The following is a 19,310-nucleotide window of genomic DNA, read 5'->3' on the forward strand; positions in this document are numbered from 1 at the left end:
GTGTAGCTTACTTTCAGATTAATGTACGTCAAATATGCAATAAGTTTACCACACATTCAGTGGCAGATTCATCACACACAATATGTGTCACAATTTAGATTCCAAGGTCAGTTTTACACTGATGAAACAGTAAGTGAATGCATGGTTGCATCTATCTGTTGATGTTCTCCTGATGTCGGGTTGAGGGTCCTTGTGCGTCTCGTGTCTGCAGCTGGACCTCTGGTACGTCATCCTGAACGGGGCCGTGGAGATCAGCCACCCGGAGCCCAGAGCGGAGACTCTCTGCATGGGCAACAGCTTCGGCATCTCGCCCTCTCTGGACAAGCAGCGCATGAACGGAGAGGTCCGCACCAAGGGGGACGACTGCCAGGTACCGTCACGGAGCTCTATGGGAAGACGTGAAGCTCTGTGTGACGTTAGTGAGCATTTGTGCTAACGATGAACTGTCTCAGGCCCCTCTGTGTGTTTCTCAAGTAGTCGTGCAGGTCTATTCTCTGAAAGGAAGCTTAATATAGAGCTTAACAGCAAACATCCCCTTCGGCCCAGTTCCTCCCACCGTTTGCATCACTTCCTGCTTCTGCTTTCTCTCCTCTGCGATGAGGGGAGGTGAGATGTGGCTCGTTGACCGGGCTCTTACTTTAGTTCGTTAGGGGAAAGAAGCAGCGTTCTCCCACCCCCCTCCCCCCCCCATGCCGCTGTTAGCCCACCATGCCACCTCCCTGCTGCTGTGGGAGTACCCGGTGGTGTTGCCCAGCAGCGTCTTGCTCTACTACAAGTTGACCCGCTGCCCCCATGTCTTCCTCGACCAGTTTGTGTGCGTCGCCCAGGAGGACTACTGCCGCATCCTCAACCACGTGGAGAAGAACACGCACAAGGTGGAGGAGGAGGGCGAGATCGTGATGGTGAAGGAGCACCGCGAGCTGGACCGCAGCGGCACCCGGAAGGGACACATCGTCATCAAGGTGAGCTGGAGGAGGTTCTTCTATCCGGCAGTAATGAAGTAGTTGAAGGTGCGTCAGGAAGCTCTGTGTTTGGGTGGAGGTTATTGTAAGCATCTTTAAACTAGTTTTTTAATGGCTGACCCCTTCAAACGCACCAAAGAGGCTGTTCTTAGCAGAGGAGCCTTCAGCCCTGTTAGTGAGTGCTGGAGCGTTCTTTCCCGTACGCTGCAAGGCCTTTTGACCCCCCCCCCCCCTCCAGAAGCAGCGCGGTATTGATCAGGTAATGGGCCTGAACGATTCTGTCGGCTCCCAAACGCATCCAGTGGAGACGAGTCAATCCAGCAGCGTTAGCGCTTCTGTTTTTAACTCGAGGACCAAAGGGACGTCTTTTTTACTTTCTGTTCCCTGTGAGATGAATCATTTCCCCCAGAAACCTTCGCTCTGACAGCAACAAACCACAAGAGGAGAATGTGTGAGAGACGGTAGTTAATAACAATCCAGAGAACGCCTCCATGTGCTGAAGATGGATTATTAAAATAGCTGCAGATCCATTTTATGGTTGTGAAGTTATTGATGAGCCGCTCTAGTGGAGAGCTGCACGCGCACAGAAAGCGCTCACTTGGGAATAGAGTCAACACAGGTTTTATTGGAGAACAGGGCGATTATTATTAAGTATAAAGATCAATAAAAAGGTACACAGAAGAGATGGATAATTCTAGTTAGATTTACTTTTATACAAATCCACAAAAGACCTTTTCTGTGTGTGCGTGTGTGTGTGTGTGTGTGTGTGTGTGTGTGTGTGTGTGTGTGTGTGTTTTATCGATGGCGGCTCAGTTCAATAGCTGCATCTTTACTGTTTGCACCCGTCACTTTTATGATTTATCTCCACATCAGTTGTTTGTGTTTGTCCTCAGTGTGTGTTTATAGATTATGTGTATCCTTGTGTGGGGCTACATTTTCCTCTATGCGTCCTCACATTGTCTCCCCCCCCCCCCAGGGAACCCCAGAGCGCCTGATCATGCACCTGGTGGAGGAGCCGTCGGTGGTGGACCCCACTTACATCGAGGACTTCCTGTTGACCTACAGGACCTTCCTGTCCAACCCCATGGAGGTCGGGAAGAAGCTGCTGGAGTGGTTCAACGTGGACAGCCTCCGGGACACGGTGAGTGCTGGGGGGGGTGTGGTGTGTGTGTGTGTGTGTGTGTGTGTGTGTGTGTGTGTCTGTGTGTGTGTGCGTGCCGAGAGTTGTTAAAATTAAGAAACTTTGAAGGTGGGTGTCTTGGCGAGAGTGGACATGATAGGTCAAGTCTGCTGGGAGGTGTTTCTGTGCAGCTAAATGCAGAACAGCGGTGTGTGTGCGTGCGTGTGTGTGTGTGTGCGTGTGTGTGTGTGTGTGTGTGTGTGTGTGTGTGTGTGTGTGTGCATTCAGACCCCTTTGAACGGCGCCCCTGATGTTCTGAATCCATGCACATCGATGGACATTCGTTGTGCCGATCGATGCGACTTCAGCCTGCTCAGCTGTCCACAAAGCGCTTTAACCTGAGATTAGTCTCATCAGGCTCGATGATGAAAGGGGTGGGGGGAAGGGGGGGCAGGGGGGGCTGGGTCGATGTATCGCTCTCTGACCTTCTGCAGAAAGGGTAGAGCGATGTTACCGCCAGCGTACATCAGCAGAAATAATTGTCCGATCGGCCTTTGCTTCGGCTTTTCCTCCTGATCACTGCAGCTACTCCATTCCTTCATCTTCGTCGTTATTAAACCCCGCTGCTGTAAGAGCTTTTGAACACCAGCTGACGCAAAGCGGCGACCAGGGAAATATTTGATGCCTTCTATTCGGGACCTTCACACTCCTTTTTACACTACTTTTATTTCAGTGTATTTGAATATCGGTAGAACTGGAAATAAAAATGAATCATTCATTTTGTAAAACTTGTAGCACCTGTTTCTTTTATTCTGAAATATCAGCGGGACGTTGGTGTTGAACCTTCACGTTGGTGAACCTTTGTCCACATGAGCAGCACACCGACTCTCCGTGGCGCCTCTGAACCTCTCGTTGTGTCTCACAGGTCACCAGGATAGTGCTGCTGTGGGTCAACAACCACTTCAACGACTTTGAGGGCGACCCGGCCATGACGCACTTCCTGGAGAACTTTGAGAAGCATCTGGAAGCCACGGTGAGATCAAACGTAGCTCCCATTAAATGCAGCCCGTGCCGTGCTGAACGCAGGACTCAACCCCCCCCCCCCCCCCCCCTCTCCTCCACTGCCAGAAGATGAAGGGGCACCTGCGGCTGCTGAACATCGCGTGTGCAGCCAAAGCCAAGTGGAGGCAGGTCACCCTGCAGAAGGCCTCCAGGGAGTCTCCGCTCCACTTCAGCGTGCAAGGCGGCAGCGAGAGGGGCTTCGGCATCTTCGTGGAGTCGGTGGAAGCAGGAAGCAAGGCTGCGGAGGCCGGACTCAAACGGGGAGACCAGGTGAGGGGGGGGGGGACAGCGTAGTGGCACCGATGGAACTACGTAGAAACAGACCGTCTGCTCTACTAATGGAGGTCACATAGAGGACCAAAAGTAAACCGAGACCAGTTAAAGTTCCTCGCAGCGGCTTTAAGTTGATTATGGGTCGTTGTGGTTTACTCCATTAGAGCTCCATCACTACCCCAGAAAGGAGCATTTGTGTGCAACCCTGTAAGTGAATCAGTTCCCGATTAGATGCTTTGGATGAAATCATCAGGGCCCTGCATCCGTTTACTCCCCAGGTGGATGTGGAACATAGCGCATAAAATGACCTAATTAAATGCAGAACGGGATGAAGTATGACGTTGAGATGGAACACGGACACGTCACAGCTAAACGGGATGCAGACAGTTCACATCGTACAAACTGCACTACTGAGTGTTTGCTTCCTTTTTTGGGGGGTATTTTCTTTCATTGTCACAGTTTCCTGTTTGTAACGAAACTGTTGTCTCATGTCACCTCAGTTGGACTTTTCTGGTGAATATAAATAAAAGAGAAAAAGGAACCACAGACCATAAAGGGAGGTCCTCAAAGTTAATATACTCCTCGCAGAAAAAAGACTTTGCTGTTTGACTCTCAAGTTTTCAGCCGTAAACCAACTGAAGAGAAACGTTCAATTAAGTCCAAACTCATTTCTTAAATTCATGCACATACTTTATTGCCTTTTATAAAAGAAACAAACACATTCTAATGACACAAGGGTTGCGTATCCCAAAACAATCGCATAACTGCAGACTCCTCTGTTGCTACGGTGACATGAAACTACCCAGAATGCACACTTCCCAGTTTTGAATGCAAAGGACAGTACTGGTCCCACGCTGGTCTCCCTGTGGTCAGCCGCCTGTTTGCAGACATGCTGAGTCCGTCACGTGTTCATCGGGGGTTTTCCTGCTGTAATTTAGTTGTTTCTTCACAGATCATGGAGATCAATGGTCAGAACTTTGAGAACATCTCCTTGTCCAAAGCGGTTGACATCCTGAAAAACAACACGCACCTGTCCCTCACAGCGAAGACCAACATATTTGGTGAGCGAAGCCCGATCATTTTCGTCCTCTCACACTATCGCACCTTAGTTTTCTTTCACTTACGCCACTTTCAATACTTCCTGTGCGTCCAGTCTTCAAAGAGCTCCTCAGCAGGATCGTCCACGAGAAGAAGAACGGGGCTCCTCACATCCCCAAGATCCAAGAGAAAAAGGGCAACCGCTTCTCCATCGCCGACCTCCCCGGAGACATGGAGTTCCCCTCGGACCACAAGAGCACCAGGAAGATGAAGGCCAACACCGTGTCCGGGGGGCGGAACAAGATCCGGAAGATGCTGGAGAAGACGCGCTTCAGCATCCTGCCGCCCAAACCCTTCAGGTGAGAGGACTCCCCAAGCTGCCCACCAGGGGGCGACTCCTCTGGTCCGTGAGCAGTAGGATCCTGTTAGTTGGTCCTCTGCACAAATCCATTCAAACCTTTTACAGTAAAACATAAAACATGAGGCCCACAGTCCTCGCTGGCGGCATCGCCATCGCGCCTCTTCATCCGTAGCAGGCTGTGACCATCTGAAGAAGTGACCTGAACCTCAGGGAGAGACGAGCTCCTGGAGACGTGCTCAGTGCTCCTCGACGGCTTATTGGAGGCAACGCGGCGAAAAGCCTCCCACTTTAAGCTGTGGTTACAGCAACATTCCCCCTCTCTGTTCTTCATCATCATCATCGTATAACCAATTCACGCTTCTTCGGCCTCGTTAAGCGAACCGCAGCCGCTCGCTGTGATGATGACATCACTTTTATTTGTGTCGGCACGGTTCAAAGCGTCCTTTGGTCCAAAGGGATCAGAGACTGATTAAAGAGATGGGAGATGGATGGGGAGGGGGGTCATTCAGGATGGGAGGCATCATCCACGGGGTGGGTGGGTGGGTGTGTGTGTGTGTGTGTGTGTGTGTGTGTGTATACACACAAAAGGGAAGTGCTGCTATTAAGAGAATGGTACACACACACACACACAGAGGACTCCTTGCTCTCTGAAAACCAACATATTCAGTCCTTTTGCTCAGTTCTTGTGATGTTTTATCTTGTTAAGTTTCTCCACTCAGAATCTAGAGAAAATAAATATGTAAACCAGGCGTCGTCTTTAGGTGAATTTGGGACGGATCCACTGATGTAAGTGGACAAAGTGGTACCTAAACCTCGCTCCGCTCTCATTCTGATGAGGATTTCATATGACAAGGACGCGCTGGCAATAAAGCAGTCGTTTTTCCTCCCACTCGTGGCGCATTGACCCGAGCGTTGATTTACGCCGGGCCGATAGGAAAGCGATAGCTGGAGGTTTTTAGCCTCCGGTCGGTCCGTCTCGGAGGTCTCTGTGATTTAGTGGAGAAGGAACCTCATTTTCATCCTCTGGTCTGCAGCTACATTAAATAACGCTGCCTTCAGAGACCTTTCAAACACACGTGTGTCTTTTTGACAAATGGAATAGAAACACAGCGGAGAGAGACGGATGTCCTTAAGTTCACTCAAGATTCAATGAGGAATTTACAGCAGCGTGGGGGGGGGGGGCAACCTGACGACACAGTGATCACGTGACTCCGTCTACTCGCTCTGAGGTTCATTGTTTTTGTAAACGAGGTCAAACAGTCAAGTTGGATTTTCCTTGCGAATCCTCAAATATCCTGTCATGTGCTTTCTATGAACCTTTGATTCTGCTCATTTATTGCAGCTTTTGATCTCTGTCTGCAGTATATTGTGTGTGTGTGTGTGTGTGTGTGTGTGTGTGTGTGTGTGTGTGTGATAGAACAAAGGCCTCGTCGCTCTGCTGCTGTATTTCTTTGCTTTCCTTTTTCTTTTACCCCCTTTTCAATGTCGTCTCTCTCCTGTTTGTCTCTGCTGCCTCAGGGGCCTGTTTGGGTAAGACCTCCTGCGTAACTCCAACCATTCCATTCAGTCCGTTCACACACACACACACACACACACACTCCAGCATCTCTGACCTTCAGCTCCCATACCAGCGGACTGCATTTGTAGATTTCATGCTAATTCCGCCAACTCATGAATTCCACTTTTCCTGCAGAGTCAAGGTGCTCCTGCAGTCTGCAGGGAGGTTGCTCCACATATCGGCAGCTTCAGCTTAGAAGCTTGAGAAGTGTTTCTGCTCGTATTCTGGTGATCCATCTTACTGACACGACGTCTCCTGCCTGGATGATCAGAGGCTCTGCTGCAGCAGCTGTGGGCCGTGTTAGTGGAAGCCGTGAATCACTGCTCTCCATTACAGACGCTACGCCTTGAAATGTGTTTAAAAGATTTCCGATCATATTTTCCTCTCATATTTTCCTGCTTTCATTTAACCTCCAGTTAGTGGAAGGTTGTGTTTGCGTCGGCTGCATAAAGAGAACGGAGCATGAAGAGAGACAACCGGCCTCATTCATGAATCATTCCTATCGGCCGCCCTGCAGCCCGTGTGTGTCCCATCGTGTGTGTGTGTGTCGGTGAGCTTGTGTCCGTCCGTCTCTCCTTGAATGCGTCTTATCGTCCATGAAGACACAGAGATTGGTACCGTTCTGCAGGAGGAGACCTTTTGGACCACATCTCCTCGCCGTCACGAGAAAGAGAAAAGCCTCAACTTGCGGAGCACTATGTAGGTTTCTGATGCAGCATATGTAACGTTCCTGTCCCCCCCTCCCCCCCCCAGTGATGGCGGCGTGGGTCAGTCTCAGGACGACAGCATCGTGGGGACCAAGCAGTGCCGCCACAGCGTGGCCATCATGCCCATCCCCGGAAACCTGTCGTCCAGCAGCCCTGACCTGCTGCACCCGGCCTCCAGCGTGCTGGACTTCTCCAACCCAGCAGGTGTGTGTGTGTGTGTGTGTGTGTGTGTGTGTGTGTGTGTGTGTGTGTGTGTGTGTGTGTGTGTGTGTGTGTGTGTGTGTGTGTGTGTGTGTGTGTGTGTGTGTTGGTCTGTTTGTGTGAATGAAATATTAAGAGAGGGGGGAACATGAAAAGACAAAGTAGTGAGGTGAAATACAGCGAGGAAGTGAATACATTTCTACAACTTATTCTACAGGCAATTTTTCACAAGCGCGCGCGCGCGCGCGCGCGCGCGCACACACACACACACACACACACACACACACACACACACACACACACACACTACGTGTGGTTGTGTCGTTGCGTCGCACAAACTGGTCGGCATTAATCACGTCCTTTAGGGTCAGGTCTCCTTCCGTGCTCTGGTTTAACAGCGGAGGGGAGAATGTTCCAGACACACCTGTGAAGTCTTACCTGTGATTACATCACCACAGAGGAGCCGTGAATAAAGCCAAGTTTGAGAAGTGGAAGTCTCAATGTGACTTTTATAAGAGCCCAATTTACATAATTGTTTTTTAATCAAAGATAATTGAAGAAGAGAGTAAATATTCATGTAAAGATACAAACCTCATTTTTCATTGTTAACACACACATTCATTATGCTGCTCAACTTTTCCTCTTATTCACAGTTTAATTCCTCCGTCTCTGTCGTCCTGATCGTATGCAGATGTTAGATTTCTCTTTACTGCCGTCACGATGTTCCCTTTGTGCTCCTCTCTGTGTCTCTTGTGTCTCTCACTCACTGTGTTCTCTCTCCTCTCTGCTGGCGAAGCCCTGGGACTCTACTGTGAGTACTCGCCCCCTCGGTGCCACGCCCCTTTATCGCCCTATCAGAAAGGGAGGAAAACATCCTAAATACACATGTAGATGTTTATTTTCCTCCCTTCATAGCCTTATTTATGCAACATGGAGGTATTTTCAGATCGATGGAGTGATACAAAGACGTTTAAATACCTCCGTCTGTACTACGTCAGCTGAATAAAACGAGAGTTTTCAATCACAGAATTTAGAAACGTGCAGATTTCTGTTCAGGAAGTTCCTCCTGGTCACTTTTATTTATTATTTATTTATTTATCCTCCCCTCCTCCCTGCCCTCCTCTGCTCTGCATGCTTTCACCTGTGATTGATGCCCGTATGATGGAGGGGGAGGAGGAGGAGGAGGAGGAGGCTTCTGGCCCGTTCCTCCTGTACAGGGAACTGATAATGAAGGACACTTTATTATAGATGACACCTCACTAACGCCGATAATTGATCGGTGTCAGCGGTTGTCTCCCCCCGTGTGCCGCTCAGGTCGCTGCTCGTCCACAGGATTAAACGTGATTAAGCCCCCCCCCCTCCCCCCTCCCTCCCCTCTTCATCACAAATCACAGCTAATGAGGCACCGACACACAGTCATTGTGTTCCTAAGAACCACTGATCTCTGTGATTTTATTTTGGAGGAATGACTCAGATGAATGAGACAATAATGGAGCGTCTTCAGGTAGAAGAGTAAATCATTTAGCTTACTGTAAGCCTGCAGGGTGAATTCATCGTCATCATGCGACACAAGGTTTGCACGACCAAATGATAAAAAGTCCTTTTCCTGTTGTGCTTCACGTGTTTCATTTACATCACGATGAGCGAGACAAAAAGGCTTTAGGACCCTGAAACGTCCACTCAGACCCCACCGCTGTGCTTTCAGACATCCCGGACCAGGTGATCCGGGTGTTCAAGGCCGACCAGCAGAGCTGCTACATCATCATCAGCAAGGACACCACCGCCAAGGACGTGGTGGCCCACGCCGTCAACGAGTTCGGCCTCCTGGCGGCGCCCGAGACCTACTCCCTGTGCGAGGTGTCCGTGAGCCCGGAGGAGGTCATCAAGCAGCGCCGGCTGCCCGACCAGCTCTCCAAGCTGGCCGACCGCATCCAGCTCAACGGCAGGTAGGAGGAGGAGGAGGAGGAGGGTGGGGGGAGCAACTCTGTGCTTCTCTTTGGGAGTCTCACTCCGTCCTGAGGATGCTCTTTGAGTTTAGCAGCCAGCATTGGTTCCTATTATGAAGGAAAAATACGTTTCCATTGATTTCTATAAGATTATGAGGAATAGATCACAGGTGCTCAGGGATCCTTTTTTCCTGCACTTCTCTGCGTCGTCTTTCTCTCAGACACTTTTCTCTTTAGTGGGACTTAAAAGGATAAAAGTCTGCTTTAGAGACGGCGTCTGCATGAATATTTCATTCACACCTGCACCCCCCCCCCCCTCCCCAGGTACTACCTGAAGAACAACATGGAGACGGAGACGCTGTGTTCCGACGAGGACGCTCAGGACCTCCTCAGAGAGAGCCACATCTCTCTGCTGCAGCTCAGCACCATGGAGGTCGCCGCCCAGCTCTCCATGAGGGACTTTGAGCTCTTCAGGAACATCGAGTCCACAGAGTACGTTGCTCGCTCCCTGATTGGCTGGAACGGACCAGATCAGCACAAAATAAAATAAATATATATTAAACATAACTTTTAAAGATCTTGTGTGGGAATGTATAGAATGTATATTACATAGATTTATGTCTCCCCAGGTACGTGGACGACCTGTTCAAACTGGACTCCTCGCTGGGCAGTGGCCACCTGAAGCAGTTCGAGGAGGTGATAAACCAGGAGACCTTCTGGGTCGCCACGGAGATCCTGAAGGAGCCCAACGCCCTGAAGAGGATGAAGACCATCAAGCACTTCATCAAGATCGCGCTGCACTGCAGGGAGTGCAAGAACTTCAACTCCATGTTCGCTATCATCAGGTGGGCTCAGTGGGAGAAAGTCGAGTAACATGAGAGCACCACTTTAAAAACTAAACTCCTTTCCTCCTTTCCTCCTTCCTCGCTCAGCGGCCTGAACCTGGCGCCGGTGGCCCGGCTGCGCAGCTCGTGGGAGAAGCTGCCCAGCAAGTACGAGAAGCTGTTTGGGGACCTGCAGGACGTCTTCGACCCCTCCAGGAACATGGCCAAGTACCGCAACGTGCTGAGCAGCCAGAGCATGCAGCCGCCCATCATCCCGCTGTTCCCCGTGGTCAAGAAGGACCTCACCTTCCTGCACGAAGGTACGCGGCGGCAGGTCTTCGTTCCTGTGCTCCAGTTGCTGCTGTCGTTTCCTTGAATTCACGGCTGAGGACATTTCTGGAATGTGCTCAGTTTGAGGTCCCCACTTCCTCTGTGTCGTGCAGAAGGTTCATTTCAGTATCACTCAGGAGGTTCACTTCTGCTTGAGGCTTCCCCATCTTGGCTTTTCTGTGTTTGCGTGTCACAGAGAGGCTTCTGCTGTGTGAGCGTGTTGGGAAACGGAAAGAAAGTTTCCCCCGAATTGTGCAAACTGCAAAAAAATCCTCAGATGTTGCAGCGTGACTGAATGTGAGAGACCTCTTTGATCTTCCAGACTAGAGGGAGATGATTTCCACTCGTTACTCTGAGGATTCCACACAGGTCCCCACCCCCCCCCCCCCCCCCCCCCCCCCCCCCCCCCACCCCCACCAGGCCTCCCAAGTGAACATCTGACTGTTTGGTCCTCAGGAAACGACTCCAGCGTGGACGGCCTCGTGAACTTCGAGAAGCTGAGGATGATCGCCAAGGAGATCCGACACGTGGTGCGGCTGACCTCGGCCAACATGGACCCGGCCCTCATGTTCAGACAGAGGTTGGTGGTTGTTGATCTACGGGCGGGTCGGGAGGGGGGGGGGGGGGCAGCATCACCAGCAAAGCGAAACAAGTATCTTTGTGTTTGAGTGAACCCTTTAAATATGTAAATTAAGTTCTCTTCATGAAAACGTATCTATGAAACAGTCCTGGTGTCTCCCATCAGTACCAGACGAGCAAGCTACATAACAAAGACAAAGAGGGGGGGGGGGGGCGGGGGGGCACCTCTACACCATCACAATCCTCCACCAGCCCACCTGACTGAGGGCCACACCACTCACTTCCTGTCTGGGCTGTGACTCAGAGGCAGGCGGGGGGGCGTATCACTCAGTATGTCATGTCACTGCTGCAGTGCATGATCAGCCCCTTCAGACCCCCCCCCCCCCCCCACTCCACACACACATACCGCCCGCTTGAGGTGTTACTCGCTGGATCATCGCCATGACGACCTGTTTTGGTTTGGATGCACAAGGCCACACACGCTGCCATCAGGTTGATATGGGGAGGTGTCTTCTGTCTGGTGTCCCCCCATCTCCAGTCATTTCATCCTTGTCTGTGGTGGCATGACCTCTACATAGTCTTGTCCCCCCCCCAAACTTGTCTTTAAGTCACGCTTCAATCTTCACGCCTCTTGCTTGCAGGAAGAAGAGGTGGAAGAGTTTAGGGTAAGTTTGTCCTGGAACTCTTTTCATCCGGCCTGGACCAGCAGAGATATCAGTTCACCCTGCACCCCCCCCCCCCAAATCACCATAATCTCTGCATGCCCCCCCCCCCCCCGTGTTACTTTACAGAGTGTCCACGCGTGCCCACCTGTGCTTGTGTGCGATTAACCTTCTCATTGAGTCCCAGTCTGTGTTTGAGTCACATAGTAGCTCCAGATGAAACATCCCTTCTAGATGGATCGAGATCAATTACGTTCATTCATCTCCTGTTCATCACATGACACAAATTAGTTGTACGATGGAGTTGTTCGTGTCGTTCTGTGTTTTTTGGGAGCACTTAGAACAATAGAACAACGACTAAAAGTTCTTTAAGTAAGGAAACAAGTAGAAATGTGGACTTGTACTAGTTCCAGAAGCGTTGAAAGTCTGCTCAGAGTTTAACTTCTTTTTTAATTTGGGTAAGAAGCTGCTCCATTTGTTGTTACCCAACCTTCCAATCCCAGCAGAGGCCTCCCACAAAGATGGGATTCATTCTTTTGTGGTCTTGTAATTTCACGCTGTGGTTTTTTGCCTCTTCGCGGACTCCTCGTGTTCCCTCCCCAACATCTTCTCCTCTTGATAAGAGCTCTGATGATGACGTGACCCGAGCTAAAGGGAAGGTGGACCTGGCATCACCTGCGTGTCTCATCCCACCAACCTTCAAACGGACAGATCTTTGCAGATACTATTTGACTCATGTACCTGCATCCCAGCATAACATCCCCCATATCCAATCCTGTGCATCTCTTTGTTTTCCTAACCCAGAATGCATCAGCTGCTCTGTGCTGTGATGGCATGGCAGCCAGAGCTGCCCCCCCCCCCCCCCCCTCCTCCCTCGCGGTTGCATGGTCCCGTTTAAAAAAAAAAAAATGCTATGCTCGCAACACAGAGAAATTATTACTGTAGGCAAAGTGGTGGATAAGAAAAACTGCCTTTTTGCCCCCCCCCCCCCTCCCCCCCTCCTTCATTAGGTCTCTGAGTCAGGGCAGCACCAACTCCAACATGCTGGACGTGCAGGGCGGCGCCCACAAGAAGCGAGTGCGCCGCAGCTCGCTGCTCAACGCCAAGAAGCTGTACGAAGACGCCCAGATGGCGAGGAAGGTGAAGCAGTACCTGTCCAACCTGACGGTGGAGATCGACGAGGAGAAGCACCAGGTCATGTCCCTGCAGTGCGAGGCCTCCTACAGCACCTGTGAGGGGAACCCTTTATCCTTACATCAGTAGATGTCCATTGGCGTACACTGCCACCTAGTGGGTTTGCAAGAGTAGTGCAGACGAAAAAAGGAAGTAATTCAGCAGGTCCGATGAGGGAGATATTTAATAGATATTCATCAGTTTGGTCATGATGAAAACTCCTTGTTTTAGTTTAACAGTAATACACTCATACATTTGTATACTGTGATGATTTTTGGTAAATCCTTCTTCCTTCTTCCTCCCAGTGTCTAAGAACCTGAGTGACAGACGGCCCACCAAGGCCGACATGTCTCCGGTGTCCCTGCGCTCCACTCTGCCTTCAGGGAAGACGCAGAACCGGGTGTCTCAAGTCCTTCAGGTCCAGGTCCCTCTGAACCCTCTACGGAAGAAGAGCACGGCCAAGGACATGGGCCTTTCTAGTTAGTACTCATCATCATCATCATCATCACGTCAAGTGGATTTCCTTTATTTAGAATACGTCTCATTGATCATCTTTGATCCGGGGAGAGTGAAGAACATTTCACAGACGGCTGACTCAGTTTTGACCTTTTCTTCCTCCTCCTCCTCCTCCTCCTCAGACTCCAGCTCTCCTCAGGTGGTGAAGAAGCCTCCTGTGATGATCTCGTCAGAGGAGTGGAGCTCAAAGAGGCCGTCTGACGACAGCATGTCCCTGATCTCCTCCCTCCACTCCAGCCCCACGGCGTCTCCTCAGGGCTCTCCACGTAAAGGTCAGCCACGGAAGACGACCCCCCCCTCCTCCCCCAGGTTCCTTTTATCCGAGGATAGAAGGAACGAGGTCCCCAAACAGGAGGAGGGACCGATGATCCAAAGCCCTTTTGATAGAGGATGTTTGTATGATTGATGCCTAATAAATGCTGTTTGTTGTGTGCCGTTTCTCTTCAGTGGGGGGCGTGGCCAAGTCCCACAACTACAGCCAGATGAACCTGTCGGGATCCTCGTCGTCTCTGACCAGCGACGCCGGCGCCAAGGCCGGCGTGGTCGGGCCGCGCAGCTACGGAATAGGTGGGGCTCTCCTCCACAAGAGGATCCTGCTGATGACCAGGCAGCACAGCCGAGAGAGGAGGAGTCAGATGGAGCGAGAGGACGAGGAGAGAAGGAGCGAAGGGGAGAAGGAGAGAGAGCAGGAGGAGACGGAGGCAGTTGAGAGAGGCAGGGGGGGGAGACCCAGGAGGCAGAACCACCAGGCTGCTCAGGCAGATGTGATGAATGTAGGAAGCCCCAGAGCCCCCCAGTCCACCATCGGGACCAGGCTGATGTCCCCGTTCAGGGCGCTGAGGGAGAGGAGTCAGTCCAGGGAGAGAAGGAAGGGGGAGGAGGGAGAGGGCGCGCCTCCCCCCCCGCAGGGCGAGAGTCACAGACAGGCCAGGAGGTCGGTCAGCCCCAACCCCTTCCTGTGGCTCTGCAGGGACAGAAGGACCAGGAGAAAGACCGTCTGAAGGGGACAGAGTCAGGCTTATTTCAGGGGACACAGGAGGTCCAGCCTAATGACAGAGGACGTGAGGGACAGGTTTCCTCACCAGAGAAGACCTTTTTGTCTTCTGATGCACTTTCACCAAAGGGACCGTTAGAGCAGGAGATCTTTACAGCATATTTTCCTTCACGTTTTAACCTCAAAGTGAAATGAATGTGCTGCTGGGACTGAATTTTGAAACGTTTGTTGTGTATTTCTGAGGGAGATCATTTTATTTCCGTGTTCCTTTCCCTGCAGTCGCAGTTGATCTGGTTCTGAAGACATTTTTAAGCTGTATTTCAAACGGAGAGTCATGTCTGCTGTGATGTGTTTGGCATTAAAAACAGAGCAGAGCATGTGACATCGTGTCCCCACGTGATTGCGTCCTAGCGTCCGGTAGGTCTTTGCTCCCGAGTCAAAACGTCTCTCTCTCCTCGGCCCAGGTTTCGCCCTCCTGCCGCCCGGCAAAGCAGACAACCTGTCGGACTCCAGTCACAGCGAGATCTCGTCCCGCTCCAGCATCTGCTCGGTGGACTCCGTGCCCGCCCCCGCGCCCGACGACCGCCGGGTCTGTGCCGCCGTTACCACGGCAACCACCGCCAGCACGGCTCCCGCCCCAGTCGCAGAGAGCACGCCGGCGACGCACGCACACGTAAACTGTGACGGCCACCTGCCGAGCACGAGGTAACCAATCAGCTCATCTGTCCCGGGAAGTTAGTCCTAGTTCAGGGATGGGGTCCGGAAGATCTGCTCCCATAGACGTCTATGAGGAAATGACTCTACTTCTGTGTAGTGACCAGCAGGGGGCGACTCCTCTGCTCCCATAGACGTCTGTGAGGAAATGACTCTACTTCTGTGTAGTGACCAGCAGGGGGCGACTCATCATAAATGTATATCCAAAAAAATGAAAGAATAATTGTCACAGTTTGGTTGAAGTTTGTTTAGAGATGTTCAGGTGACCCTTTGACCTCCACCTCCTTATAGGATGTTGTGTTATTTATTGCGTTGGTTTCTTCTCTCTCGTCACACAGTAGCAGTTCCTCGGCCCGCGGCTACGCCTCGCGCGCCTCCACCTTCACCTCCTCCATCTCCACGGAGGAGCTGACCCCGGACCACGCCTCGCTGGACTCCGTGGGCGACAGCGGGCGCGGCAGCTGGACCTCCTGCTCCTCCAACTCCCACGACTCCTTCCAGAGCCTCCCGGCCTCGTCCTGCCGGCCCTGGGACCACGGCATCCACGGGCACCCGCTGGCGCCCCCCCTCCACGCGCTGCCGGGCGGCTTCAAGCACGCGCAGCCTCCCATCGCCGAGGTGGAGGCCGCGGGCCCCGCCTGGACCGGCGAGGAGGACGCCGCCGCCGCCAGGCGCCACTCCAGGAACTCCAGCTCTGACCTGTCCAGCCAGTCGCGGCGCAGCTGGGCGTCGTCCGGCTCGCTGTCGGACGCCTACGAGGGAAACTACGGCACCGTGAAGCGGCGGAACGCCTCGGAGCTCCCGCCCTCGCCCGCCGAGGAGGACGGAGGCCAGAGCGCCGACCCCGCCTACAAGACGGTGACGTCCAGCACGGAGAAAGGCCTGATAGGTGAGGGGGGGGGGGTAGACAAGAATCTTTATTACTAGTGTTTGGTGCTGTGTGGGTCTAGTTACGGTTCTAGTCCTGGTCCTGGTTCTAGTTATGCTTTAGTTGCGGTTCTGGTTCTGTGTGCATCCATCTCATCGGCTCTTTGTCTTCCTTTTGATTTGTGCGCATGTTGTGTAGTCGTGTGTTGTGTTGGAGAAACATCACTTTGATTTATTTTGCATCATTCTTCATTTGTTTCACACGTCTTCACTCTTTTTTTGCTACCCCCCCTCCCCCTTCACCCTCCCCCTTCACCCCCCCTCCCGCCTCCCTTTGCTCCATCCCTCCTTTCTTTTGACCTGCACCTCCATGCAGTGTATTGTGTCACGTCCCCCACCAAGGATGAGCGTTACCGAGCTCCCCCTCCCACCCCTCCAGGCTACCAGGGTCTGGCTCTGGGGGATCTGGGCCTCACGGACGGGGTCCCCCTCCCCAGGCCCCCCCACCTCAGACCTCCGGACTACAGCGTGGCTCTGCAGAGGAGCAAGCTCCTGCAGAGCCCCGGGGCGGCCGGCGGTCTGGCTGAGGCTCGGCGGCAGGCCGCTAACCACCAACACCACCTCCTCCAGCACCCCCACCCCCACCCCCACCCCCTCCACCTCCACACAGCCGGCTCCAGACCGCCCAGCGTCTGCCTCCCGCCGCACGAGCTGACCGACAGCGAGGACGGTACGTCCCCCCCCCCTTACAACAAAAACAATAATAATAATAATAAAACGTTCACTTCTGTTTTGCATCATTCTTGATGAAGATGTTAAATTGTATTTGATCTCAGACTTTTTCATAGTTGGATTAAACTTGTTTATTAAATTAAATCTAATAATCAATTATTCCCACACGTCACATGGATCAGTGATATGAAGACACTAAATATTGAAATCATAAATAATGTGTCGTTCTATTTCCTGTTCTCTTCTCCAGATGAGCAAGTGTCTGCGGTGTGAAGATGACGATGTCACACACACAGACACACACACACACAGACACAGACACACACACACACACACACACAGACACACACACACACACAGACACACACACACACAGACACAGACACACACACACACACACACACACAGACACACACACACACACACACACACACACACACACACACGTGTTGATCAGGCTTTGGACTGAACTAGCGGCCTGCTGTCATCGCGCATCAGAGCACATCCTCAAACAGCCCTCGGACCACAATGCACCTCTCTCTGGGTCACATGACCGCTCTTTGCCATCGTCTCTGTCCAGAAGACGAAAAAGATACTTTTAGTCCGAAGACGAGAGGAGGAGATCAAAGATGGCGCCTGAAGGAGGAGGAATAAAAACCTCCTCCTTTTCTTAGACTTGTTTTTAGGCTTTTATGATGTTGTGCAGTGATTCCTTTTCCTTTTTTTCTGAGCTTTGCAAAGTTTTAACGTGAGGAGGAGACAAAAGGGACGGAACGGACCAATAGCATCGTGACGTTCCACGGATGCATTCACACAAACGGAGCACATGGTCCTCCTCTGGAGGGGAGCGTCTGCAGACATCTCTGAACTGTTATCACTCCTTTTCTCACGAGCTGAAGAACAAAGAAGTGAAAAGCTGTAATGAGGATAAATGAGCACACGCACTGAGTCACGTGCTAAAAGGACAGTGTTTACACCTTTGTTTACAGTGTTTATTTGACTCGTCATTCAACCGTGTACATTTGTTAATAAAGCTGCAGGAACATAAACGTCGACTCATTGGAAAAGGAGTGACGACGTCTTGCATCTCCACTCCACATTTTGTACAATATTTAAAGGATTTGCCTAAAGAAAACTAAACAAATGTCTATTTGTACTGAAAGTGGAAGCAGATTTGTACATTGTGTTTATTGTTTCTGGAATACAGATGTGTGTCGCTCTGTGATGCTTCTTCTGTTTCTTTGCCACAAAGACTTGAAGATATTTTACATGGCACACACACACACACACACCCATGTGTGTATATATATAAGTACGTGTGTGTGTCTTTGTTTTTGTTGTTGTTTGACTAGCGTCGTGTATAAACGAGAACAGAGCCTCTACAAAGGTTATTTTTTTGAATATTTTGTTATAAGAAATAATCCAGTCTCTTGACCCCTCCCACCTGTCACCCTCTGCCCCCCCCCCCTCCCTGGATGAGTAATCGCTGCTGGTGTGTGTGTGTGTGTGTGTGTTTCCGCTGCCCGGTTAGAACCAACATTGTTTTTTTCTTTCATCTCCTCTGAGGCTCACGACTCTTTTATTCAGTCTTCACTCGGCGACCTCTGACCTCTGAGAAGCTCCTCGACGGGGTCGACTGAGTGAGGCCGTTCTTGTCTTTATTTGCACATCTGTATTGCTCAGATCGATCAGTGTTAGCGCGTCGCAGCGCGGCCCAGATGTGGAGAGCAGCTGTTTACCTCTGAGAGCTAAACTTTGATTCAGTATTTGTCTCCATAAAACGACTCCTTCTTTATTTTGTGTAGCATTTAGTTTATTCTGTGACTTTAACTCAGTTATCACCTTATTAGCCCAAAACAATCACACAATCTTAAACACGCCAATGACAAATCCTCATCAATCATGAATAGACAAATTATAATGTATTTTTTACACTAATTTTAACACCTGTGACAATTTACACGAAACTCCACAATCAGCTGACTGCATGTTTTTATCAGGATAAAAACTCCTGTCGTCCCGCCTTCTTTTTACCCAGAATGCAATAAGAGAGACGTGAACGTGCGTTGTTTGGTTTCTTTTGGCATTACAGCAGAAATGCACAACAATGAGCTCCATGTGGTGAGTGCGCTGCACGACGTGCACGACGTGCACGACGTGCACGGCGAGGCGTCTCGTGTCTTCTTCTCGTAGCCGTCGTAATTTATGTCTTTTAGAAAGACAACATGATTTTGCTCGTACGCTTTTCATGTCTTTTTACGAGTGATTGTAAATAGTTGTTATATTTTTGTTTAAGAGAATGTTTAAGAAGGAAAAAAAAAACTTTTATTTCTTCAAGTCTACTGATAAGAATAAAATGTTAAGCAGAAACGGGTTGTGTCTTTTATTCACGGTTAATATTTTATGATCAATGTAAACGCTCTGAATCCAAATCTGTTAATGTTACTGTGAGGAACTTCTAACTGGTCCTGGACCAGTCTCAGTCTGGTCCTGATCCTCTATAGACCTTCACCAGTAAACCAGACCACCAAAGAGGAGATGGTCTGTTCTTCTTGATGATGTCATCGGTGACACCGGGTCGGACTCTGGTGAAACCAGATGACATCATGCAGGTTCACCAGAACCTCCTTCATGGACCATAACAGTGGACAGACCAGGTCCTCCAGCAGAGACGCGTCCAGATTCTGGTCC

General features: G+C 51.0%; 1 protein-coding gene across 1 annotated transcript in view; it reads left to right on the top strand.

The window, feature by feature from the left end:
* The window catches only part of rapgef6 (Rap guanine nucleotide exchange factor (GEF) 6), a 55,741-nt gene extending 36,757 nt beyond the window's left edge, over positions 1-18,984 (top strand). Inside the window, 23 exon segments of the mRNA XM_062558082.1 lie at positions 212-370; positions 810-962; positions 1,939-2,103; positions 3,008-3,115; positions 3,211-3,414; positions 4,370-4,478; positions 4,571-4,814; positions 7,128-7,285; positions 8,079-8,093; positions 8,988-9,228; positions 9,553-9,720; positions 9,858-10,073; positions 10,161-10,372; positions 10,839-10,962; positions 11,603-11,626; positions 12,634-12,854; positions 13,102-13,275; positions 13,435-13,584; positions 13,760-13,879; positions 14,771-15,011; positions 15,359-15,909; positions 16,327-16,617; positions 16,870-18,984. Coding sequence (XP_062414066.1) covers positions 212-370; positions 810-962; positions 1,939-2,103; positions 3,008-3,115; positions 3,211-3,414; positions 4,370-4,478; positions 4,571-4,814; positions 7,128-7,285; positions 8,079-8,093; positions 8,988-9,228; positions 9,553-9,720; positions 9,858-10,073; positions 10,161-10,372; positions 10,839-10,962; positions 11,603-11,626; positions 12,634-12,854; positions 13,102-13,275; positions 13,435-13,584; positions 13,760-13,879; positions 14,771-15,011; positions 15,359-15,909; positions 16,327-16,617; positions 16,870-16,892 — 4,071 coding nt within the window. The 3' untranslated portion in view covers positions 16,893-18,984.
* Positions 18,985-19,310: the final 326 nt, after the last annotated feature.

This window comes from Pungitius pungitius, chromosome 16 (assembly GCF_949316345.1).
Source record: "Pungitius pungitius chromosome 16, fPunPun2.1, whole genome shotgun sequence".
Taxonomy (NCBI): Eukaryota; Metazoa; Chordata; class Actinopteri; order Perciformes; family Gasterosteidae; genus Pungitius; species Pungitius pungitius.